The following is a 12188-nucleotide window of genomic DNA, read 5'->3' on the forward strand; positions in this document are numbered from 1 at the left end:
TGAACCCAGGTCCCTGGCGCTGTGAGGCAGCAGTGCTAACCACTGTGGCACCATGCCGCCCCATTTTAGCAAGGTGTTTGATAGGGTTCCCCACGGTAGGCTCATTCAGACAGTGCGGAGGCCTGGGACACTTGGCTGACTGGGTAGAGACCTGGCTGGCCCACAGAGGGTGGCAGGAGATGGAAACTATTCAGCCTGGGCCTTGGTGACCAGTGATGTTCCACAGGGATCTGTCCTGGGACCTCTGCTTTTTATGACGTTTCGGAATGATGGGATGAGGAATTGGAAGGGTGGGTTAGTGAGTTTGCCAATGGAGGGGGTTGCGTGGAGGGCTGTTGTAGGTTGTGACGGGACATTGACCGGATGCGGAGCTGGGCTGGACGGGGGTTCAACCTGGGAAAAGGGGGAAGTGATTCCCTTTGGAAGGTCGCATTTGAGGGCAGATTATAGGCAGGATTCTGAGCAGTGTGGAGCAACAGAGGGATCTTGGGGCCCACGTTGATAGGGTTGTTAAGAAGACATTGAGTGTGTTGGCTTTCATGAGCAGGAGGATTGAGGTTCTGACCCTGAGGTTATGCTGTAGCTCCGTAAAGCCCCGGTTAGTCCACCCTTGGAAGACTGTATTGAGTTCTGGTCACCTCATTCCAGGAGGGAGGTGGGAGCCTTGGAAAGGGGTGCAGAGGAGATTTCCCAGGGGGCTGCCGGGACTGGATGGGGAAAGGTTGAGGGAGCGAGGGCTTTGCTCATGTGAAGAAGGATGAGGGGGTGACCCGATAGAGGTGCACGATGACGAAGAGAGACGCGGAATACTCAGAGACATTTTCCCCTCCGGGCGGGAATGGCTACCACAGAGAGGGGGGGCATAATTTGAAGGTGATTGAGGGGGTGGGAAGGCTTGAGGGAGATATCAGAGGGTGCTGGGTGGGTGGGTGTAATGCACTGTCAGCGGCGGGGGTAAAGGTCAGAGACATTAGGGACGTTTAAGCCACTTTGGGTTGGCACAATGAGAGGTCTGTAGGCCAGTCTGACCTTAGAGGGGGTGAAAGGTCAGCACAGCATCGAGGGCCGAAGGGCCTGAACTGATCGATGTTCGATTGCCTAAAGTCGCTCTTTAATCGCTCTCGATAAAAAGATCATGGCAACGCCTATCCCGTGTGTGGAATCTTGCTGTGCTGTGTGAGGTGATTCACTGGGATGTAACAGAGTGACCCGTCTTGACCAGGGCGAAGGAAGTAAAGGGGGAAGACTAAACGAAGCCGCAACCGCCAACGCGGGAGGACTTACCCGATCGTCTGGAGGGAGGGGTGTCTCCGGATCAGCGTCGAAAGGGCAAGGACAGACAGGTCAGTGAGCAAGTTGCCTGACAGGTTCACCTCCGTCAGCGCCAGGTTGGTGGTGGGAGCGACCGCGAGCTCTTCGATGTACGTGTTTGCAATCCCGTTGCCCTCCAGCCTGTGAGGATGCGAAAAGATTCGGAGACAGGGCCAGGAGAGCAAGGTGTGTCCGACAGCCGCCGTACGGGCAGAGCAACGGTGGGAGGGTGAGATGGCAGGACAATGAAAACACACTCGAATATTCTACCTCCCTGCACTCTTGCCTTTGCTGTTGGTGACTCCACAACTTGATCAACTCGCTCTAACCGTTCCTGATCTAAGCACTTGCTATTATTTAAATTGTCGCTGGCGATACAATTTAAATCAGATCTCCAATCAGATTTGAGTCAGAACTAAAGAGGTTCGGAGTATTTTAGGGGACTCTTTTTCATTCGGAATGCGTCGCCTGAACACGTGGGCGGTACATTTCCTCACGTAGCCTTGAGAAAGTATTTGGATAGACTTTCCAACCGGCTAGATTACAAACCAAGAGCTGGAGGCTAGGTTGGAGGTCGGTACGGAGGTGATGACAGATCTACGATTCGGTGACACGAGGCAGAGGTCACAGGGGTATTGTGAGAAAATTTGTAAAGCCAAAGTTCAAACGGATCTGGGAGTGCGAGTCGAGGATTCTCTAAAGGTAAACATGCAGGTTGAGTCCGTGATTAAGAAAGCGAATGCAATGTTGTCACTTATCTCAAGAGGGTTGGAATATAAAAGCACCGTTATGCTACTGAGACTTTATAAAGCTCTGGTTAGGCCCCATTTGGAGTACTGTGTCCAGTCTTGGTCCCCACACCTCAGGAAGGACATACTGGAACGTATCCAGCGGAGATTCACACGGATGATCCCTGGAATGGTTGGTCTAACATACGAGGAACGGCTGAGGATCCTGGGATTGCATTCATTGGAGTTTAGAAGATTAAGGGGAGACTTAATAGAGACGTACAAGATAATACATGGCTTGGAAAGGGTGGACGCTAGGAAATTGTTTCCGTTAGGCGAGGAGACTAGGACCCGTGGACACAGCCTGAGAATTAGAGGGGGTCAATTCAGAACAGAAATGCGGAGACATTTCTTCAGCCAGAGAGTGGTGGGCCTGTGGAATTCACTGCCGCAGAGTGCAGTGGAGGCCGGGACACTAGATGTCTTCAAGGCAGAGATTGATGGATTCTTGATGTCTCGAGGAATTAAGGGCTACGGGGAGAACGCGGGTAAGTGGAGTCGAAATGCCCATCAGCCATGATTGAATGGCGGAGTGGACACGATGGGCCGAATGGCCTTACTTCCACTCCTATGTCTCATGGTTTTATGTTGCTGCCTCTAAGCTGCACTGTCCTTACTCCAAGGATCAGCGTGCTGACCCATTCAGTTCCGATTTTCCCATGGGCCTCAGAGATCAGCACAGCGGCCGGAGAAATGGGAAGGAATACGGGCTGGGAATACTGTGCCACCTCGTTCAGCTCCTGGCTGTCCCAAGCTGAACCACCGTCTCAGAGGCCCAAGTGGTTGGAGGATCTGAGCGACAGGGAGAGGCTGAACAGGCTGGGGCTGTTTTCCCTGGAGCGTCGGAGGCTGAGGGGTGACCTTATAGAGATTTACAAAATCCTGAGGGACATGGATAGGATAAATAGACAAAGTCTTTTCCCCCTGGGGCGGGGGAGTCCAGAACTAAAGGGGCATAGGTTTAGGGTGAGAGGGGAAAGGGACCTAAGGGGTAACTTTTTCCCTCCAGAGGGTGGTACGTGTATGGAATGAGCTGCCAGAGGAAGTGGTGGGGGCTGGTACAATGACAGCATTTAAAAGGTGGATGGGGACATGAATAGGAAGGGTTTAGAGGGAGATGGGCCAAGTGCTGGCACATGGGACTAGATTGGGTTGGCCTGGACGGGTCGGGCCGAAGGGTCTGTTTCCGTACTGTACGCCTCGATGCCTCGAAGTGAGGAGAGTGATTTATCCACACATTCCAAGCTTGGGATGTGGACGACCAGGACAGGGGGACGGCATCAGCGACAGGTTCCCCTGGAAGCCACTCACCATCCGGACTGGGAAGGAGAGTCCGAGGTGAGAGAGCGTGGCGCTGGAAGAGGTCCAGCTCATCGGGCAACATCCGAGGGGCAGGAGGGTCGACATTTCGGGCGGCACCTTTCTTCAGGCCCCTTGAGAGTCCGGAAGGAGGGTCCTGCCCGCAACGTTGGCCCGACGAGGTGGGCATCTTCCAGCGCCACGCTCTCTCACCTTGGACTCTCCAGGGTCTGCAGCCCTCCCAGTTTCCCCGGAGGTCAATCAGCATTCCCACACTGCCGCTGGGCTAAAACCGGGAACGCCACTCCGTAACATCGCTCCTGGTCAGTCGAAGCAAAATGGGCGACAGGATAATGGGCTACAAAATGAGGTGGAAGGGTCTCAAGGGTTGGCACCACTGCCTCCCAGCACCAGGGACCCGGGTTCAATCACACCCTCAGGGGCGACTGTCCGTGTGGAGTTTGCACATTCTCCACCCTGTGTGTCCTCCGGGTGCTCCGGGTTCCACCAACTGTCCAAAGATATTCAGGTTAGGGTGGATTGGCCATGGGAAATTGTCCCATAGTGCCCAGGGATGTGCAGGTTAGGGTGGATTGGCCATGGGAAATTGTCCCATAGTGTCCAGGGATGTACAGGTTAGGGTGGGATTGGCAATGGGAAATTGTCCCATAGTGCCCAGGGATGTGCAGGTTAGGGTGGGATTGGCCATGGGAAATTGTCCCATATTGCCCAGGGATGTGTAGGCTAGGGTGGATTGGCCATGGGAAATTGTCCCATAGTGCCCAGGGATGTGCAGGTTAGGGTGGATTGGCCATGGGAAATTGTCCCATAGTGTCCAGGGATGTGCAGGTTAGGGTGGATTGGCCATGGGAAATTGTCCCATAGTGCCCAGGGATGTGCAGGTTAGGGTGGATTGGCCATGGGAAATTGTCCCATAGTGACAGGTGCATTAGTAGGGAGTCAGGGAAGGGGTCTGGGTGGGTTGCTCTTCGGCGAGTCGGTGTGGACCCGTTGGGCTGATGGGTCTGTGTCCATTCTGTGGGGAATCTAATCTAATCTCGTTCAAAAGGAGGGTTACCACCACCACGTGGGTAACCTGGAATGAGTAATTAATACAGGCCCAGAGAGGAACACCTACATCCCATAACCGATTCGGAAATAGACCCACGCAACATCTTCAGCAGAGAACAAAGGACAGAGAAAATGTACAGCCCAGGAACAGGCCCTTTGGCCCCTCCAAACCTGTGCTGATCCAAACCCACTGTCTGAACCTGTCGCCCAATTCCTGAGCATCTGTGTCCCTCTGCTCCCCCACCTCCTGCATCTGCCCAGACCCACCTTAAATGAAGCTACCGTACCTGCCTCTCCCACCTCCTGCTGGCAACGCGTTCCAAACACCCCCCACCCTCTGTGTGTGTGAGGTACTTACCGCGTGTATCCCCCTTCAACTTCCCACCTCTCACCTTGAGAGCGTGACCTCTCGTTATTGAATCCTTCACCCTGGGAAAAAGCTGGTCTCTCCCCACCCTGTCTATCCCCTTCATGAGTTTGTAAACCTCAATCAGGTCCCCCCCCCCAATCTCCTTTTTTCTCATCAAAATAAACCCAACCTACTCAACCTCTCTCCATAGCTAGCACCTTCCATACCAGGCACCATCCTCGTAAACCTTCCCTGCACCCACTCCAAAGCATCCACATCCCTTTGGGAATGTGGCGACCAGAACTGTACACAATGCGGCCGAACCAATGTCTTGTATAATGTTAACATGACCTGCCAGCTCTGATACTCAATACCCCGTCCGATGGAGGCTAGCATACCATATGCCTTCCTGACCACTCTACCCACCTGTGCAGCCACCTTCAGGGTACAATGGACCTGCACTCCCAGATCTCTCTCTGCCCATCAACGTTTCCCAAGGCTCTTCCATTCATTGTATAATTCGCTCTCGAATTAGTCTTCCCTAAATGCATCACCTCACATTTGCCTGGATTGAACTCCATCTGCCACTTTTCCGCCCAACTCTCCAGTCTATCTATATCCTCCTGTATTCTCTGACAGTCCCTTATGCTTTCTGCTCCTCCACCGATCTTCGTGTCATCTGCAAACTTGCTGATCATACCAACAGTGCCCTCTTCCAGATCATTTGTGCATATTACAAACGGTAGCCCCAACACTGACCCCTGGGGAACACCCACTGGTCACCTTTCTCCATTTCGAGAAGCTCCCTTCAACCACTACTCTCTGTCTCCTGTTGCTCAACCAGTTCTTTATCCCCTAGCTAGAACACCCTGCACACCATGTGGCTTCACTTTCTCCATTAGTCTACCATGGGGAACCTTCTCAAACGCCTTACTAAAGTCCATGTATATGACATCAACAGCCCTTCCTTCATCTATCATCTTGGTCGCTTCCTCGAAGAACACTATTAAGTTGGTAAGGCACGCTCTCCCCCGCACAAAACCATGTTGTCTATCACTGATAGGCCCGTTCTTTTCTAAATATAAATAGATCCTATCTTGTCCAGATATTTGGAGTTGGAGGGATCCCGCAGTTACAAGCAGGTTATATGCTTGTTATTACTTACTCCAGTGTTTGTAGAGTACAACTCCTTTGTCCCAGGACGGCAGCCACCAGTCTGATCCCCCGGTCTCCCAGCTTGTTCTTATTCAGGTTCAGAGATGTCAACGATCGATTGGTGCTGAGGGTCGACACGAGTTTTTCAATGATATTCCCCCGAATCAGGTTCTCACAGATCCTGGGGATGAGAAGGAGCAGTGAGAAACAGCCCCCCACCCCCGCCACTGAACGGGAAATGGTGCTGACATACACAGGGAACGCAGACAAACTTACAGCAGAGACTGTATCTTACACTGCGGACTGCTCAGTGCCTCACACAGGTCCGTCATTCCGGTATCCCCCAGTTTATTCCGACTCAGATTGAGCTGCGTCAGGGACGAGTTGCTGCTGAGCCCCTTGGCCAGTTCCTGGGCGCCGGTGTGAGAGATACCGTTGGAAGACAAGCTGGGGTGGGGGGGGGGACAGAATGGGGAATGTGTCATTGTTGGAACAGTGAGGTTAACGTGCCCGACCCACGCACCTCCCAGCACCCAATGTGCACAGCCCATCACTCACTCTAGTTGCTGTATTTTACAGTCCTCCCTCTTCAGTGTCTCAGACAGCAGGTTCACTCCGTCGTCCGTGAGATTATTACCTCGCAGTCTAAACAGAAAACACACAGAGACCAAAAGGCTGTAATTCTCAATCATCAGGTAATTCAGGATAAGGTAAAAAAAAAGCCCTCCCTGATGAAGGGCTTTTGCCCGAAACGTCGGTTTCGCTGCTCGTTGGATGCTGCCTGAACTGCTGTGCTCTTCCAGCACCACTGGTCCCGAATTCAGGATAAGGTCCATTTACAAAACCCTTGGTTTGCGATTGTATTTGAATAACAAACATTCACGACCTTGTGTTGATGGCCAGATATCAGTGCAGGAACGGAACAGAGAAATGTAAAGGATATAATCTGCTCAGGAACAGTACGGCACATGACAGACGAGGCAGCGGGATGGGTACCGTGGTCAGTTCGGGACCAGGGCGTGCACAGAGGGACGATGATGATGGTGATGACATGGTCCTGACAGAACACTGCTGGTCTGATCCCATTGCAACACCATCCATTGGGGTTTCTTTCCATTTTTAACCACCGGACAATCAGACTTTCCTTTCTCTGTGATCATCTCTCTCTCTCTCTCTTTCCTTCAGTCCCACTGTTGGTCCTGTTCTGAGGAAGGACCTGAAATGTTAATCCTGCTTTCTCTCTCCCCAGACCAGCTGAGCTGTTTGAGCAATTTCTGCTTGAATCTGAATTGACGCTGTCTTCCACCCTTCTTAATAACATTTGATCCCGCCCTCGGGGGTGACTGTCTGTGTGGAGTTTGCACATTCTCCCCTCCCCCCATCCCATGTGTGTGTGGGTTTCCTCTGGGTGCTCCAGTTTCCTCCCACAGTCCAAAGATGTGCAGGTTCGAGTGGATTGGCCATGGGAAATTGTCCCATAGTGCCCAGGGATGTGCAGGTTAGGGTGGATTGGCCATGGGAAATTGTCCCATAGTGCCCAGGGATGTGCAGGTTAGGGTGGATTGGCCATGGGAAATTGTCCCATAGTGCCCAGGGATGTGCAGGTTAGGGTGGATTGGCCATGGGAAATTGTCCCATAGTGCCCAGGGATGTGCAGGTTAGTGTGGGTTGGCCATGGGAAATTGTCCCATAGTGCCCAGGGATGTGTAGGTTAGGGTGGATTGGCCATGGGAAATTGTCCCATAGTGCCCAGGGATGTGTAGGTTAGGGTGGGTTGGCCATGGGAAATTGTCCCATAGTGCCCAGGGATGTACAGGTTAGGGTGGATTGGCAATGGGAAATTGTCCCATAGTACCCAGGGATGTACAGGTTAGGGTGGATTGGCCATGGGAAATTGTCCCATAGTGCCCAGGGATGTGCAGGTTAGGGTGGATTGGGATTGGGAAATTGTCCCATAGTGCCCAGGGATGTGCAGGTTAGGGTGGATTGGCCATGGGGAATTGACCCATAGTGCCCAGGGATGTGCAGGTTAGGGTGGGATTGGCCATGGGAAATTGTCCCATAGTGCACAGGGATGTGCAGGTTAGGGTGGATTGACCATGGGAAATTGTCCCATAGTGCCCAGGGATGTGCAGGTTGGGGTGGATTCGCCATGGGAAATTGTCCCATAGTGCCCAGGGATGTGCAGGTTAGGGTGGATTGGCCATGGGAAATTGTCCCATAGTGCCCAGGGATGTGCAGGTTCGGGTGGATTGGCTATGGGAAATTGTCCCATAGTGCCCAGGGATGTGCAGGTTAGGGCGGATTGGAAGATAGGTGCATTAGTCTGGGTAACACGCAGTGGTAGGGTAGGGGAATGGGTCTGGGTGGGTTACTCTTCAGAGGGTCAGTGTGGACGTGATGGGCCGGAGGGCCTGTTCCCACACTGTCGGGAATCTATGACATGACTTGGGCCTTGGAATTGTGTGTGAATTGTGGTCACTGCCTTGGTGGATTGGGCAGTGGCTGGGGCAAAGACCTGTCCACCAAATCTGGGAATGGTTGGTGCTTCTGCGGGCATCTTCCTAACCCTGGTGTCATATTGAGGATGCATTTAACGTACCCCGGTGAATGTACAATGTGGGAGATGACCCAGATTACTGGGACATTATCCTGGGCAAATTGCTTCCAGCAGTGACAGCACTCGTGTAGCTCATGATCCAGGGGAGAACTGCAGGGAAAAAAATATTTGACTGGAGGTATTCAAGTCTTTGGAATTTTGCACTGCATGCCTGTGACCTTATGGCTGGTGTTCCTCCACAGTGATTCTGTCCCAAGTCTCACAGAAAATTCAAGGTGCTAAGTTTCCTGCCTCCCAGAACTTCTGAGGGAAGGGACAGGTTTTGTGATGAAAGGAGATGGTTGTAATTTTGGAGCCGGATATAGCCAGGAAATGCAATCCCTGCGATGGGTTTGACAAGAGACAGGCACTTGTACACCAGTCAATGAAGGTAAGCATGCAGGTACAGCAGGTAGGGAAGAAGGCTAATAGCATGCTGGCCTTCATAACAAGAGGGATTGAGTATAGAAGCAAAGAGGTGCTTCTGCAGCTGTACATGGCCCTGGTGAGACCACACCTGGAGTACTGTGTGCAGTTCTGGTCTCCAAATTTGAGGAAAGACATTCTGGCTATTGAGGGAGTGCAGCGTAGGTTCACAAGGTCAATTCCTGGAATGGCGGGATTACCTTACACTGAAAGACTGAAGCGACTGGGCTTGTCTACCCTTGAGTTTAGAAGACTGAGAGGGGATCTGATTGAGACATATAAGATTATGAAAGGATTGGACACTCTGGAGGCAGGAAACATGTTTCCGCTGATGGGTGAGTGCCGAACCAGAGGACACAGCTTAAAAAATATGGGGTAGACCATTGAGGACAGAGATGAGGAGAAACATCTTCACCCAGAGAGTGGTGGCTGTGTGGAATGCTCTGCCCCAGAGGGCAGTGGAGGCCCAGTCTCTGGATTCATTTAAGAAAGAGTTGGATAGAGCTCTCAAAGACAGTGGAATCAAGGGTTATGGAGATAAGGCAGGAACAGGATACTGATTAAGGATGATCAGCCATGATCATATTGAATGGTGGTGCAGGCTGGAAGGGCTGAATGGCCTACTCCTGCACCTATTGTCTATTGGACGTACCTGAGCACCTTGCACTTGTGGAGAGCAGACGCCAGTCTCTGGATGCCTTCCGTTCCCAGGCCGCAGTTGCTGAGGTTAAGTTCCTGGACCTCGCCGCAGCGTTGAATCACAGACCCCAGTACGGAGCAGTCCAGGGGGCTCAGGGGAATTGCATTGCCAGGGAAGTCATCTCCGAGTGTGAGGGTCCCTCTCAACCCCACCGCGAGCTGCATTAACCCTGTGTGCTGTGATTCAAACAGGTAATACATGGATTCCAACAGCCTGCGCTTGGTGGAGCTGACCTCAACTTGTGTCTTCACCCAGTCTATCACCGAGCAGGTGGTCTCGTGCGGGAGGGGTCCGAGGAGGTCTTTGAGTATCCGTGCGGAACCTGGCGACGATAGGCCGGCCGTAAACCTGAGGAACATCTTGAATTGGGGATCGGCCTGGGGAGAGTCGAGGAGCTCGGTGAGGAGCTGTGCCAGACTTTGCGGGTCTGCAGTCAGGTATTGACCGAGGGCTGCCATGAATTCTTGCAGGGTGACGTGAACGAAGGAGAAAAGGGCTTGGGAACTGTTTGGGTCTGTGTGTTGTGTCAGGAACCCCGGGAGAGCGCACGATCGCTCCACGTTGCAGGAATTTAAATGTCTCTCGTGAAAAACATGGATGTTTTGACAGATTCCCAGGTAGGCCAGCTGACCAGTTCTGAGCACCAAGTCCCGGATTTGTTCAGCACTGACAGCGTGACGTTTATAAATGTTGAATTGATGGTTTTTGAAGATGTTCGACGTGTAACTCGCAAATAGCTGAGTGACAGTCGTCGGGAGTGTTTCCTGAGTTGCCTGCATTCGCTGTAAACCAGGGGCCAGTGAGGAGCAGATGATTCTGCAATACGATGGATTGTCACACATGGAATAAAGGACCTCATTCTGTTCCAGGTAGGTGAACGCCGCTTCGGCCAGGCTCCGATCTCCAAAGTATTTGGCCAGGAACTCCTTGCGCTGTTCCCTCAGGAAGCCCACGATCTCAGCCCACAGATTGATCCCCGCGTTTCTCAGCCTCTGCAGTTCGGTCGGGCGGGTGGTCAGCAAGACAGAGCAGCCCTTCAGCACGTCCTGTCGGATCAGGCAACGGACAATGTCCGAGACCTCGCACAGACATTCCGGGTGGAAACACTGGTGCTCGGGCAGCGCGTTTCCCTTCGGCCCCTCGAAGTCAATCTTCTCCTTGAACTCCTCCAGACTGTCCAGTATAAACAGCAGCCCCTGAGGCTGCTCCCAGAGACGTTCCACGCTGTTCCCAAAGTGAGGATATGAATTCAGGATCAGCTTCTTGAGGCTTGTCCTGCCTGCAACGCTGTTGAGGTCTCGAAAATTAAACAGGAACACAAAATGGAACTGCTGATAGGCCTTACCGTCGGCCCAGTCCCGGACGATTTTCCGGACCATGGTCGTTTTCCCGCTCCCTGCCGGCCCGCTCACCACCACGGTCCCAGACAGGCTGCTCTTCCCGAAGCTGCTCCTGAACAACTGACCGATCCTCACGGTCTCCCACTGGGACTTGATCAGCTTCCGTTGCCCTTCCTCACGCCTCTTTCCTCTCGCGGTCAGGCTGTGCCCCGCAACGCCCCGTTCGGGACCGGAAACCACGATGACCTGTTCGGTGTAGCACTCCTCCAGACAGAACCGCTCCCTCTTCCCACCGACAGTGTCGACCCAGAAGTCCTCACTGGCTCGAAGGAGGAAGCTTTTGTATTGGGTCTGGACATCTTGAAGCGAAAATGCAAGTTGTTATAAAGACTGGAATAAGTCAGGAACATAATCAAAAAAGACGAGTTGGACGCTGGCGTTTCTAATTCGGGGACAGAATATCGCCTGGTCTAGAGGGAGGGTCTAATGAGGAAAGGCCGAGGGACTGGGAGCTGTTCTCCTTAGAGAGGAGGAGGTTGGGAGGTGACTTCACTGGGACGTATAAGATAATCCGAGGGTTAGATAGGGTGGACAGGGAGAGCCTTTTCCCTCAGGTGGTGATGGCCAACACGAGGGGGTGTAGCTTTAAACCGAGGGGTGATAGATCGAGGGCAGATGTCAGGTGGAGGTTCTTTACTCAGACAGTAGTGGGGGAGGGGTGGGGGGGGGGGGGGTGGAACGCCCGTCCTGTAACAGGACGAGACTCGCCAACTTTAAGGGCCATTGGACAGGCAGATGGAGGAGAATGGGATAGTATAGGTTAGATGGGCTTCGCATTGGGTCAGCACGACATTGAGGGGCCAAAGGGCCTGGACTGGGCTGGAATGGTCTATGTTCTAGAAGTCCAATGGGATACAGGTTGTTAATGTTTTATTAATAAAATTAGAGCATTTTAAGTCACATAGCGGGGGGTAATCATGGTGTTAAGAATTAAAGTGCACGCGAGAGACAGATGATAAAATTAGATAATAATATAATCTAGGGATAAAATAAATTTTTAAAAGTTCCAATTTCTGAACAGGTTTTAAAGGGGATCTTTTAAGATTTTCAATCCATTTCCCTAGTTGGCTTACACCAATCCCTGAGCCTC

At 52.4% G+C, this 12188-nt stretch overlaps 1 protein-coding gene across 3 annotated transcripts in view; it reads right to left on the reverse strand.

Annotated features, from left to right (window-relative positions):
• The window catches only part of LOC132834558 (NACHT, LRR and PYD domains-containing protein 3-like), a 30627-nt gene that overhangs the window by 5361 nt on the left and 13078 nt on the right, over nucleotides 1-12188 (reverse strand). For 2 of the 3 annotated variants that reach the window (XM_060853498.1, XM_060853499.1), the window contains 5 exons: nucleotides 9651-11397; nucleotides 6532-6618; nucleotides 6250-6420; nucleotides 5984-6154; nucleotides 1285-1452 (listed from right to left, as the gene is read on the reverse strand). In XM_060853498.1, the coding sequence (XP_060709481.1) occupies nucleotides 1285-1452; nucleotides 5984-6154; nucleotides 6250-6420; nucleotides 6532-6618; nucleotides 9651-11397 (2344 nt within the window). The remainder of the gene's footprint in view (nucleotides 1-1284; nucleotides 1453-5983; nucleotides 6155-6249; nucleotides 6421-6531; nucleotides 6619-9650; nucleotides 11398-12188) is intronic. The other variant, XM_060853500.1, reaches the window with a different exon arrangement.

This window comes from Hemiscyllium ocellatum, chromosome 40, assembly GCF_020745735.1.
Source record: "Hemiscyllium ocellatum isolate sHemOce1 chromosome 40, sHemOce1.pat.X.cur, whole genome shotgun sequence".
Taxonomy (NCBI): domain Eukaryota; kingdom Metazoa; phylum Chordata; class Chondrichthyes; order Orectolobiformes; family Hemiscylliidae; genus Hemiscyllium; species Hemiscyllium ocellatum.